Genomic DNA, 20,923 nt, shown 5'->3' with positions numbered 1-20,923 from the left:
AGCTTTTGCTGTTGTATTTGACAATGAGTGGCTCGTGTGTGATGTGCTCAACATGCTACAAGTGTCAGTCATGGTCAGAACAGTGTTCTGTATATTGCCAGTGCATCATGTTGGGGTTAATTGAATTCAAATGTGTGAAAATTGTTGATGTTTGTATGGTGGTTGCTTCTGCAACCACGGGAGCTGAAGTGCTGGATGTTTCAAGAGGTGCAGTATTGAAGGTTCCTAGTGCATATAGGAAAAGCAGAAAAACACCACGGAAGAAAGTGTGTTTGAGTGAGTGTGATGAATGGTCATTGAAAAGGATTGTGACAAGAAGTTAGAGGATGACAGCTGCAAAAATCACTGCAGAACTGAGTATCACACTCGTGAACCCTGTCAGCACCAAAAAAACTTGAGGGGAGTTCCATAAGCTTGGAATTGAAGGTGAGCTGGAATTCCAAAACAACTTACCAGTGATGCGAATGTTGGTGACAGGAAAAAGTTATGCTCAAGCCATAAAATTTGGACTATGGAGCACTGGAAGAATCATTTGGTCAGATGGGTGTTGTTTCACAATTTTTGCAACTAATGGCTGAGTTTACATCCCAAATGTGAAACATGACAGTGGTTCAGACATGATTTGGGTAGCCATATTGTGTTATTCCACAGTGGTCATTACTCTGCAACATCATTTTACTGGCAAGAATTATGTGACCATTTTGGCTGATCAACTGGATTCCAATGTACCTTGTTTGTTCCCCAATGGTGATGCTGTGTTCCAAGGAGACAGGGCCCCTGTTCACACAGTTTGCATAGTCCATAACCAGTTTTGTGAGCACAAGGATGAACTGTTGCATATCCCCTGACCATCATAGTATAGCTCAATATTATGGAGATTTGTGGTTTACATTGGAGAGAACGCTGCATAATCGATATCCACCTCTGTCATCATTACCTGAACTTGCCACTATTTTGCTGGAAGAATGGTATAAGATTCCCTTGAAAACCATACAGAACCTGTGTTTTTATCTATTCTGAGACAACTGTAGTCTGTGTTGAATGCCATAAGGTTTCCTACATTGTATCAGGCATGGTAATGTGTTGTGTTTTTGGTGTTTTTGTATTTTTGTCCAACCCCTATATGTAATTTCACAGTAATTTATCCTGATCTCATACTAATGTTCTTAAACTTTGTAATTAGCTACAGAATTTTTTGTTCATGATAATGATGTGGTTCCTGGAAAGGTAAGTGCGTACCAGCTCATTTGGTATGCCCAAGATCTGAAAGTGAGAGACATTCAGAATAATTTTAGACAGTATTCCACATACATGTGGATGAATGTCTGTCTAGATTCCAAGTTTTGAATCATATGCAATTGTCAAACAATAGTATAAGGTAAGACAAACATTCACCTTATAGAGGAAGCTTTGAGCAGTGAAGGTATTGGACACATTGGCATATGTATGTGTGCTCTGGAGAATGCTAGTTTGTCAAAAGAAAGCCGGCCGAAGTGGCCGTGCGGTTAAAGGCGCTGCAGTCTGGAACCGCAAGACCGCTACGGTCGCAGGTTCGAATCCTGCCTCGGGCATGTATGTTTGTGATGTCCGACAGTCCGATTCCCGCAGGCTTTCTGTAAGCTGCGCTGTTTCTGATGGTATTCTCGGTTTAGCTTTCACGTTTTTACTACGGGCAATTGTTGTGATACCTTGCTTTCATGTTATTTTCTGATGGCCATTCTTATGCAAGGAGCGACAAGGAGTATGGTGACCTGGCGGAGCCGGCCGAGTGGCCGAGCTTAAGGCGCTACAGTCTGGAACCGCACGACCGTTACGGTCGCAGGTTCGAATCCTGCCTCGAGCATGGATGTGTGTGATGTCCTTAGGTTAGTTAGGTTTAACTAGTTCTAAGTTCTAGGGGACTAATGACCTCAGCAGTTGAGTCCCATAGTGCTCAGAGCCATTTTGTCAAAAGAAGAGCTAATGTGTTGAGACATCTCAAATATCTCCTTATCTGCAGCTAAACTTTTCATTTATTGGTGAGTGGTTCCCTCCTTGGATACCGTATCTTTTCAAATAACAGCCAAGATTTTGAATTATATCATGTAATATTCCTCAGGTAAATAGTTGGCATAGTCTTCAAATTTTCTGAACTCATTACCACTTATAGGATAAGCTGCGTTATGTCAAATTTAAGTGAATGACATTGATGTCAGGTGATTTCCTTATCAACAGGTGTTATATTGAAACTATTAATTTCAACATGGGGTGTCATGGCATTGCTTATGTGGGTAACCTGTACTCAGATATTCATCTAAAGATAAAAAGGGAGATAATCTCTAATACTCTGGTGTCATGTTCAAGAGAACTGTAATTTGATCTGTAGTTAAATGTCTTGACCCCTCTGCATGCACTATTGAATCTCTATAAATGTTTAATGATACCATAACAATCAGGAAAAGTTCAGCTGTAATGACATAAACAAAATCACTTTTTAAATCACAATATTCTGGGCAAGCGAACTTTCACTTTTGAAATGTTTTAACCAGTGTCCATTTAAAAAAATCAAACATTTAATTGGCAACAGTGTGCTAATAAACAGCAATGTGTGGCAATATTTGTCTGTGTAGATTTGATTTACATCAAGATTGGAGTACCCTCATGATGCCAGTTGAGAAGCAACTTGACTGAGTAGTAGTGGCTGCAGGACACGAAAACTAACAACAGTCGGGTGAGCGATGTGCTGAAGCCATGCCGCTCCATATGGCAACCATTGACACTGTTGGCAAGGCAAGGCACAGTGGTTGGTTGGTACCGGTAGGCCTGTCAGGGCCTGTAGGTGGAGTTTACAAGATCATTGTGCTCTAAGACATAATTTAAATCAAAAAATTTGAAAATTTTAAGATCAAGAAGGATGGGGAAGGAAGTAGGCCATCCCCTTTTAAAGGAACCATCCTGGCATTTTCTGGAAGCGATTTAGGGAAATAGTGGCAGGTTTAAACCGTCCTCCTGAATGAGAGTCCAGTGTGCTAACCTTTTATAACTGTGTGCTGATGTAGTTTCCATCCCCTGAAAACTGTTAATGTTGTAGCATGCATTTTACAGCTATGTGTTGTATTGCCTTTCTCCAAAGAAAGCTTCCTAATCAATGTTTAGGAAACCTGTACATTTGGTTATCAGTAATGTTGTTTTTGATCATTGAAAGTCTTTGAAATTGGCTCAGGTGAATGAATGGTCTGCTTCTTAGCATCTACTGCAGGACTGCTAGATCTTGCTGTGCTTGCCGTAATGAGTATGAGAAAGCATAACTATCATATAGTGCGTGCAAGGAAGTACAGCCAAAACATAAGTGTGGAAAAGTTGGTAAAACACAGTGTTTGCTGTATGTCAAAGGCTGGCAATGATAGCTAAACACTGAATGTGAGTTATCTGTGGGGGTAATAAGAATGTTGTCTTTATGTGTGGTCTATATATACGAAAAAGTTAATAAAAATCATGTTGTTTAATCAGTGTGTGTTTTACAATATTCAAATAAAGTGAACACGGTGGAGGATTCGAACCTCCAATGAGGGCAGCTGCAAAAACCATGGCAAGGTGCCTCAGACCGTGCAGCTATGCCATGCGACAGTAAAGAGGAAACCACTCAAGAAAACAAGGAGGGATATGTTGTTGAAGAGAAGAAGAGAGAAGTCATTGAAAAGAACAAGAAAGAAGACATTAATGAAGAAGAAAGGAAGAGAACACTGCAAGTATTTCATATGAATGCAACAAAAATAGATTTCAGAAGAAGCTAACCAGAAGGAATAAATGTTCATGCGTATTGATTGTGCATGTTGATGATATATTTGTAATGACGTGGCCAAGTTAAAAAATGTGAAAAACAAGGGTGGTGTTGTGAAAGTTGCCAAACATGGTGGATCAACTAAGAGAGTAGGAACAGCAGATTAAAACTGTATTCTGAAGGTGATTTGCATGTTCCTGAACTTAGCCAAAATCTGATGTCTGTGAATGCTAGCTCTGCAAAAGATTACACAGTTGTCTTCAATGAATATTATTTTCAAATTTATGAAGGTAAAATGCTTATTTTAGAAGGACCAAAATCAAGAAATTGGTTGTATAAAGTGACAAACCAGGAAGGCAATCATTACTGCCAGAGGAAGAAAAACAAGAATGACATAAGAAGCTAAGTCATCCACACAAAAGCTATACTTCAGTGAGCAAAAAACTGTGCAGTGGAGCTCCTAATTAATTCGTTAGTTAGTTCGCACATTGCCTATGGATCCTTTTGCATGATAGATCATAATGATGTGGAACGAGTCATTTTACATTCACATCTCAAATTAATTTGTACATATGGTTGATTCTGAACATTTCTAAATGTGGCTTTTTTCCAAAAAGGAGAAAAAAAAAAGATATGCAGATGTTGTGAGTTAGTAAGTCGTACGCATCACCCTTTACACATTGAAGTAATAGAAATTCTTCTACAGAATAGGAGGAATTGTCAGGGGGAAACTTTCTTAGTTTGTTTTCAAATTTTATTTTGCTGTCTGTCAGACATTTTATATCACTAGGCAAGTGATCAAAACTTTTTGTTGCTGCCTTGTGCACCCCTTCTCGTTCTGACTACTCCTTATTGTGGAGTAATGAATTTAATTTTTCCTTCTGGTGTTGTAATTATGTACATCTTTGTCGCTTTTTAACTGTAGTGGATTATTTACAACAAAGTTCATGAGAGAATAACTGTATTGTAAAGCAGTAGTCAGAATGCCCAACTCCTTAAACAGACGTCTACACTAAGATCATGGGTTAGCATCACATATTATCCGTACAGCACGTTTTTGCCCAATGAAGACTTTCTTTCCTAAAGAATTTATTTATTATTTTTTTAATAATTTATGTGCAGCAGAAACATTGTGTGAAACTAGTGTGAGAGTAAAACTGACAATAAAACCATTTTCTATTGTGAGAGAAAGAGCTACAAGAACACTTGAAATAATAAATACTGATCTGTGTGGAGATTGATTTCCCAACATTTAATGGATGTAGGTACTACATGAGTGTATTAGATGATTTCACTCATTTTTGTATAACCTATTTGTTAAGATATATGTCAGAGGCTGCTGAAAATCAGTTCACTTTGAAAGAGTCAGAAATAAGATGTGATAAAGGTGGTGAGTACTCCAACTGTGAGTCTAAGGATTGGTGTGAAATAAAAGGAACTGTGCTGGACTACAATATTTCTTTATGTTGTCAAGGTTGTTTTGCGTACTCTGCTGAAATGTCATTGGGAAGACCTTATACATCCTCCATACAGTCATGATCTACCCCCATGTGATTTCTATATTTTTGGAGCCCTGAAGAGAGACATTTGTGGCCATTGATTTGCTTCGGAGGAAGAGTTCTCACACTTTGGTACAATCATGGTTCTGTAGGCAACAATAAATATTTTTCCATTAAGGCTTGACCGTCTGGCCTCACAATGAGATAAATATATTAACAGTTATGGTGATTACTTGTGAAACAATAAACAGTTTACTCACTTTTTTCGATCTGTCTCATTTTCATTGTTTTTCTTCTTATGTGTGACTCATAAGCATCCTCTCTTTGATGTTTTGAAATATGCTTTATACTCTGCAGCTGTTGTGATATTGTCCAGTCTCTTTGCCACTCGTGCTCTCTCCATAGTTTTAGCTCTTGTTCGATTGTAATTTCGAGACCCATTATTTCACTCACATTGGGGAAATTCCCTTTGTGAAGCCAGTAGAGAGACCTTCTATATCTGACAGCGATATCTATGTCTCCATCAGTGTTGTCCCAAAGGGTCGTGTGAGCTTCAGCAGCACACTTCTCTGTGTATGCCTCAGGATTGACTTGTATCGATTGTATCACTGTTTGCATGCGCAGGTATTGGTTTCATACCGTACAATAGCAGTGAGGATTGCATCGTAATAGAGTGGGATCCTAAAGTCAGTGATTCCCAGTCTTGCCAATTTGTGTATAACTTCAGTAGCTTTGTGACACATTTGAGAGGTATGTTTGAGAAAGTTACACTTCTCCTCCAAGTGATACCTAAATTTTACATACCTCATTGCATCCCACTGCAGCTCTCCCATTTCTCAGAGTACAGGTCTACAAGTGGGAGAGGCAGTCTTTGAAAAGCAGGTAGGTGGTCTTATTTGTTGTAATTTCTAATTTATTATCTGGGCATTACTTCTGCATTTGATCAAGCACATCACACACTTTTCTTTCCAGCATGGCTCTTGAGTCCAGTACTACCACAACCAGTATGTCATCAGCATAGGTTATTACTTCTGGCACTTAAATGTTTTTATTCAGGGTTACTAGCAATGGCTCAAGGGTAAAGTCCCAGGAAATTGGTCCACATATACATCCCTATGGAGACCATTTACCTCCCGTCCTGTATATGCAACGTACACTACTGCCCATTAAAATTGCTGCACCACAAAGATGATGTGCTACAGATGCAAAATTTAACCGACAGGAATAAGATGCTGTGATATGCAAATAATCAGCTTTTCAGAGCATTCACACAAGGTTGGCTCCAGTGGCAATGCCTACTTGCTGACATGAGGAAAGTTTCCAACCGATTTCTCATACACAAACAGCAGTTGACCGGCATTGCCTGGTGAAACATTGTTGTTATGCCTCGTGTAAGGAGGAGAAATGCGTACCATCACATTTCTGACTTTGATAAAGGTCGGATTGTACCCTATTGCGATTGCGGTTTATCGTATCGCGACATTACTGCTCGCATTGGTTGGGATCCAATGACTGTTGGCAGAATATGGAATTGGTGGTTTCAGGAGGGTAATACGGAACGCCATGCTGGATCCCAATGGCCTCGTATCACTAACAGTCGAGATGACAGGCATCTTATCCGCATGGCTGTAACAGATTGTGCAGCCACGTCTCTATCCCTGAGTCAACAGATGGGGACGTTTGCAAGACAACAACCATCTGCACTAACAGTTCGACGATGTTTGCGGCAGCATGGACTGTCAGCTCAAAGACCATGGCTGCGGTCACCCTTGACGCTGCATCACAGACAGGAGCACTTGCATTGGTGTACTCAACGACGAACTTGTGTGCGCGAATGGCAAAACGTCATTTTTTTTGGATGAATCCAGGTTCTGTTTGCAGCATCATGATGGTCGCATCCGTGTTTGGCAACATCGTGGTAATGCACATTGGAAGCATGTATTCGTCATCACCATACTGGCGTATCACCCGGTGTGATGGTATGGGGTGCCATTGGTTGCACGTCTTGGTCACCTCTTGTTCACATTGACGACACTTTGAACAGTGGATTTTACATTTCAGATGTGTTACGACCCGTGGGTCTACCCTTCATTCGATCCCTGCAAAACCCTACATTTCAGCAGGATAATGCACAACCGCATGTTGCAGGTCCTTTACGGGCCTTTCTGGATACGGAAAATGTTTGACTGCTGCCCTGGCCAGCACATTCTCCAGATCTCTCACCAATTGAAAATGTCTGGTCAATGGTGGCCGAGCAACTGGCTCATCACAATACGCCAGTCACTGCTCTTGATGAACTGTGGTATCGTGTTGAAGCTGCATGGGCAGCTGTACCTGTGCACGCCATCCAAGCTCTGTTCGACTCAATGCCCAGGCGTATCAAGGCCGTTATTACGGCCAGAGGTGGTTGTTATGGGTACTGATTTCTCAGGATCTATGCACCCAAATTGCGTGAAAATTTAATCACATGTCAGTTCTTGTATAATATATATGTCCAGTGAATGCCCATTTATCTTCATTTCTTCTTGGTGTAGCAATTTTAATGGCCAGTAGTGTAGATACAACAGATAGTGTGTTTGCTTTCTCTGTCACTATTCTATAAGGAGTACCCCATGCATATATTAGTAGTTGTTCTTAAATGTATTGTTCCCATTGCAATTTCTTCATGGCATCTATTAGAGCTTTGCATTCAGTTTTCACTGTGCTATGCAACAATAGTCTAACCTCTCTTTCCTTGTGTCCAAAGCTCTTTCATAAAATTTTTGCTGTTGTACACATTTTTTTTCAAATTTGTGAACTCTGCGTTCTAAGGTGTACCACAATGTCTAGCTGTTTTCTGTACTGGAATGGCGACATTCTGTGCATTTTATATGACAGTTGGAAGTATCTTTGCCACGTAGTCTACACTGCGGTTAGCATAACCTGGTATTTGACGATCATTTCTGTTGGTAGTTTTTAACTGTTAGCTTTTTTCAAAATTTCGTTAAAGGTGATTGTGTTCCTGCCCTACAGTATTTCAATGTAAACCAGCATGCAACAAATCTATCATAATCACAGTTTGGTTGTTTCCAGTAGCATGCTGAAAGATTCTCCAAGAGTCGATTTTGTTAGCTGCAGAGTGATTTGTCATGATGACATCAATATTGATTGTGGTACCAGCACTGTTTTCATATGTTGCCGGACAGCCCGTCCTGTACAGCACATGGAGGTTCAATTTGTCAGTTGCGTCCTTCAGTTGTATGCTATACTCATCAGTTATGACTATGCCACAGAATGAATTTTGCCTTAGCATCTGTCACCCCATTTTATTTATGTGATGAGTGCCAAGCTTAATGACCCTTGTCTTTCAACCTATTGATGTAGGTTTCAGTGCTGTATGAATATATCATGTAAATGTTCATTAGTGTTAGTGTATTGGTTGAGGACTTTAGAGGTACAGATGCAGTGTGTGTGTCACAAAGTTGGCATACTTCTGTTACTTGATCAAATTTCTGGAAAGGTACTATTGCTGCTTTAGCATTTGGATTACCTAAAGTTGTCATCACATGATCTAGAACTGAGGACTCTGACTGTGATTCATGTATGGCTCGTGAATGTATACAATGTCTATCTCCCAATCTTCTATTAGTTTATGTATTTCAGTCATTACTCTCATACAGTGTTTAGCTTTTATTTGTAATATTTGCAGAAATCAAAATAGATCCAACCATGAGCTTTAACTAAGTCTTTGTAAGTTTGTTTTAGGTCGTTGGCAGATTACACACTTTTAACTGAATTTGGTCAGTCACTTCAGGAGTCAGAAAGACCACTGAGCCATTTTTTCAGTGCGCCATGCAAATAATGTAGCACAAGGCTACTTCAAGTTTTTTGAAGTCCTCTAGTATATTTAGATGAAGATTGTTTTCAAGATTTTTTATGCATATCTTCCAGTTCTAGAGCTTATATAATATCTTTTGAGGGAAGTTTCAGATTCTTGGCAGATTGTGGAAAATCAGGCATAACAGCTTCCGCTGACTCCACCACGTTATTGTAAATCACACTAGATAAGGCTTGAGGGAGCGTTTGAGTTTCCAAAAGGGGAGTACCATCAGTTTCTCTTCGCCTTCCATCCTTCTTATTTGCATCTGTACTGTGTTCATCCCCTTCTACTTGGTCTTCATAGAAAAAAGTTGTTCCCTTGAGAAATTGTGTCCCATACGTCATTTCCACCTTTAGCTACCAGATCAGGTGAAATCTGCCTAACTTAGTGATTTTCAACACTGTCTCTCATATAAAACTCAGCATTCTGACCTGATGGACCAGTCAGGACCAACTGACTGCTGTGTCATCCACTGTCGATTGTGTCATTGGATGCACTACAGAGGTGCATGCAGTCAACATACCACTCACACTCACACTATTCTAGTCCTCTCACCAAGGAAAAATCCCTGGCAGGAATCGAATCCTAGGTCCTCCACATAGCAGCCAGACATGCTGGCCACAGAGCTATGGAGGTGGGTGTCTGTTGTATATGTCAGGGTTTTTTGTTTGTGTGGCATCTGGTTTGATGTAGCATATGTTCTGTTCCTAACGATGAGAGATGAATATAACAAGGACACTCGAATTAGGCCTGCATTAAAAATGTACCATGACACATTCTACTATTCTAATATTTTTTTGTGTCATCCCAGTATGATCATTTTGGTTTCCTCACCCCGTAATGAATGCCACCAATTTCAAAGGTGTTTTGAAGGAGGTTTCTTCTTTTTGTGCTTATTGTTACTTCCTCTTTCATTCTGAATGGTTTCCGGCAATGACTATTCATCTCCAGAACTAACTGCAAGTGGGTTACTGGTTGTAGCCGGTTTTTGCTATTTCTCTTTGCAGCAGCACCTTGTGCGTGGCACATTCACTTCCACTTGACATTTGTTACCTCTGTTGATACAAGATAATGCACTTCAGTGTCAATTTAGTGTTGGCAAAGGCTTTATTTTAGTGGTCAACTTCACTACAATATGCACACATTTGCTTCTCTAATTTTCAGAATTTGGTTAAGTGGTCATAATCATAACACTTTAGACATTCTCACACTACTAAGTTTTCATTGATCGACAGTACTCTGTAGCCATTGTGCAACCTGCTCATGTTAACATTACTTTCCTAGGTCTTGAGCTGACCACCACATGATGCACGTACATTTTTGCACTGGAACCTCTCGTGAATGAAAAGTCAAGATCAAGAAAATGGAGGATAAGAAAACCGAGAAGGAAGAAGATTCAGTAAAGAGAGAAGAAACTGCAGTTTTAGGGATAGATCCAGCCTGAAGAAACCTTTAAAATGTGGTGATTTTAAAACAGCATTACTTTCATACGAAGAATGTATTAATGCTCTGGATGAAGAAAACTGGATGGAAGCACTAGAAGAAGAAAAGAAATCACTTGAACATAATGACACTTGTAAGTTTGTGAATCCAAAGTAGGCAGGGAAAGAAATCTTGGTAGGCAAATGGGTCTTTAAAGTCAAAGAAGATTGTCAGTATAAGGTCAGACTGGTTGTCAGAGATGATCAATGAGAGAAGGACATAGATTTCAAGGATTTATTGAACCTAGTAGTAGATATCTGTTCACTAAAATTGTTGTTTGCTGTAGCAGCAGAGAAAAATTTTTCATGTAATATTATTTTATTTAAAAACAGTCTTTCTCTATGGAAAACTTGACAAAGAGATTTTCATGAAGATATATGAAGGATAAAAAGAGGCTGGAAAAATTAGTCTTTTGAAGAAAGCTCTGTATGCTCGATTCTAATGGTGTAAAATTCTGACAGATTTTATAAAAACAGAACGACTAATCCAGTTTAAATCAGATTAGTGCATATTTAAAGATGAAACTGAAAAATTATGAATGGCAGTACATGCTGAAGAAGGAATCATTATTTTAAGAACACTTGGAGAATACTGAAAATGCATTGAATGAACGCGAAAGGAATTTTGAAATGTCTGTGGTTGAAAATCCAGCTATATACCTAGGGACACAGATAATGCAGATAGAGGATGGGACATTTCTACATAAAGAACAGTGTGTGAAGCAAGTACTGGGGAAAAAAATATGACTGACTGCAATGCCATGAATACTCCTTCAGTTCCAAAAAAGTGACGTGGTGCACTGGTTAACACACTGGACTCACTTTCAGGAGGACAACAGTTCAAATCTGCAATTGACCATCTATATTTAGATTTTCCCTAAACTGCTCCAGGCAAATACTGTGATATTTCTTTTGAAAGTGCATGACCGATGTCCTTCCTCATCCTTGGAGTATTCTGAACACGTGTTCCATCTCTAATGACCTCATTGTTGATGGGGCAGTAAACCCTAATTGACCTTCCTTTTTTCATCCCTTCCTTTTTTAGTTCCAGAGGGGAAACCAAGTGCATTTTAAGGAGTGGTGTTAGAAAGCCGTTAAAACGCAATGTTTGCTGTATGTTTTTAAGGGTTGGGAACTATTGCAAAAAGCTGAATGTCAGTTGTCTATGGTGCAAACAAGAGAGTTGTCTGTATCTGTGGCCTGTATGTTTGAAGAAGTTAGTAAAAAGTCATATTGTGTAATTAGTTTGCATTTTGTAATATTCACATAAATTGAACACAGCATAGTAAAAATGCAGCAATAAGAGCACCAAATTTCATATTGCATAACCACTTATTATTCACCATTCCAGAAGAAAGTTGTTAATAAATGTAATTGACTGCAACTAAGGATATTAAATTAATTTTTGTGATTTTATACCATATACATCTTTCCTGAATATCAAATTGACTGTTTTGTTACATATTGTGAAAACATGAAACAACGATTTTAACTTTGCCTATGTTTTTGTCACATTTGCGTTTATTTAATAAATGTGGGTGTTTAATTTCTTATATGTCCTCTATAAAATTTCAGCTTGAATGGGGAACAGAACCTGATAGTCTTCTCTATGTGCCTGAAATAAATCCAGTTGAAGGTGCAATGCAAAGTGAACAAATTATAGATTGTACTCGACATACCTACTTGGGAAAACACCCAAGTGTTGTTAAACAGTGCACAAGGTAATTTTATTTCAAAATCTTTTGTAAATTAGTTGAATAATTTTACTTTAGATTTGTATTGCTAAATATTTTAACTCATTGGAGTTCTTAGGTCTTCTAATAGAAACAATACATAAGGTATTTTTCCCTTGGAATCTTTGCATAGTATTGAATCAACACACTGAAAAGAGATTGATTGCATGTATAGACAGTATCATGAAAATGATTTCTTCTGTATCTGAATGTACATGTTAAACAGAAGTACAATGAAATTTTGAAACTAACTGTGATGAATGTAGCGTTTTGTGGTGTTTTGTTTTTTTATGTTTCTGATACTGTGATTGTAGAAGAAATTTACACTCAAGGGGAGTCGTCGTATGATCAAAGACAGAATTTAGTAGCTAAACTGTATCAGCAGAACAGTGCACCAGGACAATATTAAATTATGTTACATTAAATAAAAAGTGTTCTGTAAATATTTTTGCATTGTTAATAGTGGGTTCAATTCTATGAGGGCATGCTGAAAAGTAATTCCACAGATTTTTTTTGTTCTGTTTTCAATATCTGTTGAGGTACTACATTATGCATATTACTTTCTCACCTTTGCCACATTGCTGATGCAAATTGCAACCCTCTGACAGAAGAGGGATTCAGATTGTAGCATGTAACACGACAATGTGTAACGTACCTATGTCAGTGCACGAGAAACAGTGTGGTGTAATAGTGTTTCTAACAACGGAAAACGTGCCTCAAATTGAAATCTGTAGAAGATTGAAAGCTGTGTACAGTGATGATTGTATCAACTATCAACACTAGGTTGATAGTGCTAATAATGAAGGAAATGGTGGTGCTAACCTCAACGTGTGTGACAGAGCTTGTGGTTGACAATTGTGTAAGGCAACCAATGAGGCTCTTCAGAATCAGGTTGATGACCTCATCCGAGAAAATTCTTGGATAACACAAACACAGCTGTCAGGTAAGTGCGGCATATCATGAGAGCACATACAGGCCATCATTGCAGAACTGCAGTACAGGAAACTTGTGTGCCTGGTGGGTGCCTCGAATCTTCACTCCCAACATGAAACAGAGGAGACTGAACATCAGCCAACAGTTTCTTTTGCATTTTGAGTGTTAGGGTGATGATTTTCTTGACAACATTCTGACATGATGAAAGCTGGGTTTACCGTTATGATGCTGAAAATGAGAAAATCAGTGGAGTTGCATTGGAAAGGATCACTGATGCCAAAAAAGTTCAAGACCGTGCCAGTGACAGAAAGTCATACTGACAGTGACAGTGTTCTGGGATGTTCAAGGTGTGGTGCACTGGGAATTCATGCCTAAAGGCACCGCCATAAACTCTGCAACAGGATACTTCGAGACCCTCAGAAAATTTAAAGCACAAATTCGTATAGTTGTCCACACATGGAGCACCCTCTCCTTCAGTATGACAGTGCCAGCCCACACACAAGGAGCTGCAACACGATCATCCTCCATAAAGGCGTGATGTGGCACCATCAGCCAAAACTTAAAGAACATCTTGGAAGACTTCACTTTGTTAGTGACAAAGCAGTGAAAATAGAGGCAAGGTTGTAAGTTTGTCAACAAAGTCATAAAGTTTACAGTGATGGTATCAACAAACTGGTCTTTCATCAGGAAAAATGTGTTCATCGCATGGGGGACTGTGTTGACAATGAAACATGTAGACATGAAGAGTAAAGATATAGAATGTTTTATAGTAGTTTTCACACAAAAAATGCAGGGGCATTACTTTTCAGTGCCCCCCACCCTGTACCTCAGACTACTGCCTTGCTCTTTGTTTACCAAGTGCTACAATCCTTTTGAATAGTTTATTGTTGCTTGAAATAAGTGTAATGTGGGGGTATTCAGTATGCAGTAGATTATTGACTATCTGGCATAATATGGTGAAAGGTCAAGATATATAGGGCAGAGGTCTATAAATTCTCTCTTCTGATTCCAGCTGTACCATTCAAGACACCTTGTTATATACTGTAACCCAATTTTGTTAACACTGTCTGACCTTATGACATCTAGCAAGTCAGTCCTCGTTGGAATGGTTACACAGTCTTCATTATCATCAATCTCTCATATAAATGAACTGAGAAGACAGTGGTGATACTTCTTTTTAGCATTTCAAAGATGCTGTGGACCATTGGCTGACAAAGAACAGTCACATTTGTCGCTGGCAGGATGCAAAGGCACATTATTGAGAAGCAGCAGATCTTTCCTTAATAGACTGTGGTCTTTTAAATATTTGTCTGCAGCTGGCATGAATTCAAATTGGAACCAGGTTTTAAAGATTTTTTATTTCATTTATGCTTTCCTGTGATAAGTGTAATGTAGAGCCAGTGACTCCCAATTTTTTAGTTTTCTTGAAAGCTCCAGTTTTCCATGATTTCCCTATTCATGTAAGTCTAAGCTTGTGGTTGCCGGTTGCATTACTGCAAACCAATATAATGACTTATTCCATGCTTTTCTCGTACCTGGCTGCCACAGTTTACTTTTTTGAAACAAGTGTTTATCTTGGGAGCGTCTTCTAAGTTAAACCTTTCTCATCCCCATAGTACAGCTGTTCACCAGAAATTCCCTCCTTGTCAATAAACTTTGAAAGACAGTGCTCAAACAATGGCACAGCCTCTTTGTCAGTGGATAAAGCCTCTCCACTAATGGTAATCTGGAATATACCAAATTGTCTCCTCCTCCTATTTGCCACTGAAATTGCAGTTATTTTTCCTGAACTATCAGCCCAGTAATGGGCAAACTATTTCCTCTTAAATGTTCATGCCACAAAAACAAAGCTGCCTCAACTTCTTCATGCTTACCTTTCAACATTATCTTTCTTACTTTTATTCCACTTCCACTAGCTTGGAAAGTTCACCAGTTTTCAATGTGTGCTCAGTTTTTTGTCCAGTCTCCTTCAGTAATACCAAAGCAATAGTTTTTTCTGCTATCTGAGAATCCAGTCACATTATAGCACATAGTTTCTGATCCATAGTTTTCAAGTTTTTTCATGTATCATCCCTTTACAACTCCTTAATTAAAACACAAAGAACAGCACAGAAAAGAAATTGTTAAAATGCACTGACTTAAGACATCTGATGTGCAACTGAAGAAACAAAGAATGCTGGTTTGCCAGCAGAGATGCTCTCCCTGTGTGTTCATTGTTGTTCATGAGTGCTGGGAGAGTGCTTCTAAGTATCCTTTGTTGAAGAGTGGTTGCTGTAATATAATTTATTTGTTTTAACAATACAGTATGGACCTTATAATTGTGACAGCAGATGTGCTAGAAGCACAAAAGATGAAAAAAACATTCTAAATGCCACAGAGCATTGTAGCTGGTGCCCACTTGCCAAAGCTTTAAAAAAGTTCATTATGTACAGTAAATTAATTCTCACTTGTCACTACTGTATATAATGGTGTGATATTGTTAGACATAGTATCTTGTTTCAGTGAAACTTATGATGACTCATTCTTAAATTTTTTTGCTAAAAATGTGACATATGGCCCACCATAAAGCTTAATTCCATATGATCCTAGAGAACAAAAATAAGAAAATTGAACTTATTTTCCTCATTAACTTCAATGTGTGACTTTCTACCATCCCCAGACCTCATCTAGTGCCAACTATTACCCAGCACTCTTTTCCCTGATTGTAGCAGTTTTTCCCTGATTGTAGCACTTCCACAAAATTGTTCCAATGTGACCATTAGTTTTGTCATATTATGTAATTTTTGTTCTGAACCATTGAAGTAAGAACCTGGAGTACTGTTATGATTTCTGAAGCAGTGGTACATTTCAGAATCTGCATCTACATGAAACATATGTATTAGAGAAAGAAGGCAGTTTCTGTCAGAATGTGCTGTGTTGATTGCAGTGGATGAGCTGGTGCATTATCATGGTCAGCTGCTAGCTTTCTGAAAACTACACACATCAAGAAAACTTTTCATTGCTCCCTTTTTTTTTTAAATTCATGTTACAGAAAACAAAAACTGACCTGAGGCATGTGTAAATATTCATTTGCAATGTGCCCAGATCATCAGATCAAGAAAACAAACTTTTGTGTAATGAGAAAATCATCTGTTTCCCATGGTGGGTATTTTACAGCATCCCTGGGCAATGTCAATATGTGGTGGATGTCCACTTGCTCAAATGCAGGGTTGAATATGTCATGTCATACCACTGATGAGATAATCAATTCAGCCCTGGTCCAAATCATCCAAACTGGTGCTTTTCATTTATTATTACCACTCTTAGTGATTTTGTGGAAGTCATGCAGAGTACATGGCCATTGTACATGCCCAAAAACTGCTTGTTTCAGTTGATCCTGCACATATTCGATTGGGTTCATGTTGGGGAAACAGGCAGTCCACTCCGTTCTGATGATGCTAACATGGTGAAGGAACAAGTTCATGAGAACAGCATAATGCGCACACAAATAATCGTCAATCATGATGGAATTGTCACCAAAATGTTAGTGCTATGGTTCAACTGTTGGTTCCAGAATCTCATTCCTGTTCTGTAGAGCAGTGAGAGTTCCCTGAGCAACCATGAGAGATGTATGGTGGCCCCATATAATGCCTTCACACATCATCACTCCACCACTATGTTCTTGCATATGTGGGACACAGGCTTGGAGACATTCGATATTACCAGATTGTCTCGAAACATGTTTTCTGCAGTTATCAGGGTACAAACACACCCAGTTTTTGTCTGTAAACACCACTTGATGACAATCCTGGGGTGTCCATTCTTCATGATTCCTTCTCCATCTGTAACAGAGTCCATGGTGTTGTGGTGTACAATGTGGTGCTTGCTGTGGTCGATGGGAATGAAGAGTTGCATCATGTAATTGTCTCCTAACAGTTTGATGCTACACATAGTCCTGTAGCCTCTTTGAACAGTGAATTCAGTTCTGGAACACTGGACCGATGGTTTCTTTGATTTTACTCCGAAGTCATAGACATTGATCAACCTATGCACCTGCTGAAAATGGGCAGCTTGTGTGTTGTAAGTCCTCAACACTACCTGTCGTTTGAAACTGATTCCATGTCTGTATTACATCACTTTGACCCCAGTGCACACATCGAGCAATGTGCTTAGGTGACAGCCCTTGTGTGCATAACATGATGATGCAGACCTTGGGATTGTCCTTCATTGCGTGATGAATACTTTCTCTATTGTTCCAAAAATGCATCTATTGCATCCCTATTTGTACTTTATGGTTAACTGAAATGCTGTGATCCATTTGAGTGCAGCATTCAACCTGTAGGTAGTACTCACAGTAACTTTGTGTATGTTTACAAACAATGTCAGGGGTATTCTTCTGATCGGTACAGGAACAGTCACAACAGCAACACAGCTCCACAACATATCAGTGTGATGGAAAACTTTTGATGATGTGTCTCATGTGCAGTTTTTTGCACTGAATCACATTCCAGAGGAGACAGATGGGTTCTTTGTCTTTTCTCAAGTACCTCTTTGTTGTTCAATCCTTGTTTCTTTTAGTATAAAGCCGGCCGCTGTGGCTGAACAGGTCTAGGTGCTTCAGTCCGGAACTGTGCTGCTGCTATGGTCACAGGTTCGAATCCTGCCTCAGGCATGGCTGTGTGTGATGTCCTTAGGTTATTTAGGTTTAAGTAGTTCTAAGTCTAGGGGACTGATGACCTCAGATGTTAAGTCCCATAGTGCTTAGAGCCATTTGAACTATTTTTTTTTTTTAAGTATAAAAGGAAGAGGGGAAAATATATTTTGAAATTGTTTAGCAATCGTCCTTGTTTTGCCACCACCTGTGTTGAGTCCATATTTGTGGCACTGTTACATCAGTGAAGTTAATAAATTCTTCAGAAACCAGGGTTAATGTTGATGCCACTCAGCGTACACTGAAATCCACTACTGAAACTACACCAAAAGATACTGGGCAGAAAAGTGTGAGCCTTGCCAGATTCATGACAGTCAGACTTAGGACCTGAGGACAATGATGGAGGCAATCATGGAAAACTTGGGATTTTATTTGAATTTTACACAGCGGATTAATGTTAACTCTTTATCTGAGGATTCTACTGCAAACTGACTTTGCAGTCACACCAACAGAATGTTTGCTGATGTAAAATCTTTCAATAAATTCTTGAAAAATAAGCGAGCTTACATCATGAATCTTTACAGTTTTGTTATTTCTGAATTTCAGTATGTTACTGGCATCCTAAAATGCTTTTTAGTCTGTGGGAATGTACAGCTAGTAGCAGCTCACAAGTATACACTCTGGGTGTTCACAAATTTTTAGATTCAGCAAATTTGACAGTGTGAAATTAATAGCATCTGCTGTATAACAGTTATGCTTATGAACAAATTTATACAACTGCCAATAATAATAATAGTCATAATAATAATAATAATAATAATAATAATAATAATAATAATAATAATATGTAAATAAAAATAATATAAAAAATCGACATAAAATCGTACATTATGGACAGGTAGACAATTTAAGAAAATTCTTTATAGAACAAACAGAAACTAGCAAAATACACAAAGCAATGACTCATATAAATACATCGGCTACACCACTGCAATTTCATAACCACTTCTACAACCCTTTAGATCACATAACAACAACAGATACGAAGAAAGTAAATTGGAAAAAGAAAACACTACATGCCAAGCACCCGTATCATCTAACACAGCCACACATCGATCAAGATGCATCCAACACATGGGTAAAAAAAGGCAGTATATACAGTGAGACGGAAGGATTCATGATTGCCATACAGGATCAAACAATGCAGAAATATACATAATGGATGTACGCGTACATGTTGTAGATGCATGATCAATGACGTATGGGTATAACTGTGACTTGTGCTCTGATAGCCAAATGGTAAGACGACCACTCATGATTAGCAGGAAATCCAGGTTTGAGTCCCAGACCTGTACAAATTTTCATTGTTGTCATTCCATTAGACAGTTGATATTTATCCATATTCGAAACTGTGAATACTTTTAATGTAACCCACAAAATGTAACCCATATTAGAAACTGCGAATACATGTAATGTAACCCACAAAATAGGTATTGCTATCAGTATAAGTATAATTTATGCTGATGAGTGACTTGGCATACCTGAGGAATGTGCTACCCCCTAGTGGGATTTATGCTAAGCGAACAAGGATAAAAGTCTGCTTCATTGTGCTACCACCTGGTGGCGTTGACGTAAACGTGTAGTTGAGTGGTAGGGGCTAGCTGTGTATGCCATGAACTGTCCACATTGTTCATCAAATCAGTATGTATTTCATCCAGAAGCCAGTTACATCACGCGTGTTGCGCATTTGCAAAAGCTCCTTAAAATGTGCACAATTGAAGATGTGCTCGCTTCCCTGATACTAGAGTAGCAATGTAGCATAGCGCAATAGATTTAGTGCCACATGTTTCAGATTATCACATCTGTGTTACATGTAACAGCATTAAAAAAAAGTAACCAATAAATCCGCTAAGTGTCAAAAGTTAGGGTGTTCTTGTGCTCTTACACATCAGGTTCCACTGTTTACAGCCATATACATAGGTCTCCTGAATGCTGATAATTGTTTTAGTGTATCTCACCAAGCCTCTTGGGACACTTCATGAGGCAGAATTTGTGTTAATTACATACATTCAGGAACCAACATGTCTATTACTACTGATAGACATATATAAAAGTACACACATTATCATAGCTTTTCCAACTATTGTTCCTGTTTTGGGGAGGAGAGGGACATGTTGAGGAGAGGGACATGTTGAGGAAGGTTGAAAAGGGAGGGCAGGTCATTCAGGCCCCACGATGAATGGGACTCTCACGTTGTGAGGGAGGGGGAAAAAAAACTTAAGTAATCATGCAAATTGTCAGCATGGTTTGCTGAGAATACGTACTACAATTGTAAAACAGTCTTGTATCATATTATAGTGAGAAGGAAAATGCAAATGACTAACTAATAGAGAGGAAGAAAATGAAGGTAGAGGATACGGACTAATTGAGAAGTAAAGATGGATTTGAGGAAGAGATATTAATAATGCAGTTAAGAACTGGGAAAAAAAGACAAAGAGGAGAGGGATGATAATGAAGATGAAAAGTGAAAGCAGTAAAGAAGATAAAACTCTCTCTCTCTCTGATCAAAATAATGTGGACATCCCGTATAATGCAGAATTGACCACTAGATGTCATGAGAGGAGGACCCAGCAGTATAAAAGAAGGCAGCGAGTATTATGTTGTCAGTAGAGAAGCAGTAATAGCAGAATGGATCAGTCAGGAGACCTCACTGATTTCAAACAAGTACTTCAGGGACATTTCAACCCTTCTAAAGCTGCCCAAGTCAGTTGTTGGTGATGGGACATGGTAGTGAAGTGAATTGCAAAGGAACAACCACTGACAAATCAAGACCACGAAGACCTTATTTGCTGATGGGCAGCGATCATTGAATATTGCAAAGGTTGGTTGTAAAAAATCACATGTTGATAGCAGAATGCATCAGTTCAAAAGTGCTTTCAGTGATCCAGTTAGCACAGAGACTCTGTGTAGGGAGTGAAAAAGAACAGGGTACAGTGGTCGAGCAACTCTTCATAAGCCACACATTTCT

General features: G+C 38.8%; 1 protein-coding gene across 1 annotated transcript in view; it reads left to right on the top strand.

Moving 5' to 3' along the window:
- Positions 1-20,923, top strand: part of LOC124554840 (mediator of RNA polymerase II transcription subunit 16) — a 314,031-nt gene that overhangs the window by 280,982 nt on the left and 12,126 nt on the right. Inside the window, exon 15 of the mRNA XM_047128502.1 lies at positions 12,175-12,320. Coding sequence (XP_046984458.1) covers positions 12,175-12,320 — 146 coding nt within the window. The remainder of the gene's footprint in view (positions 1-12,174; positions 12,321-20,923) is intronic.

The sequence above is a fragment of the Schistocerca americana genome, chromosome X, assembly GCF_021461395.2.
Source record: "Schistocerca americana isolate TAMUIC-IGC-003095 chromosome X, iqSchAmer2.1, whole genome shotgun sequence".
Taxonomy (NCBI): Eukaryota; Metazoa; Arthropoda; class Insecta; order Orthoptera; family Acrididae; genus Schistocerca; species Schistocerca americana.
Note: the sequence above shows the minus strand (reverse complement) of the source record. Positions and strands in the feature narration are given on the sequence as shown.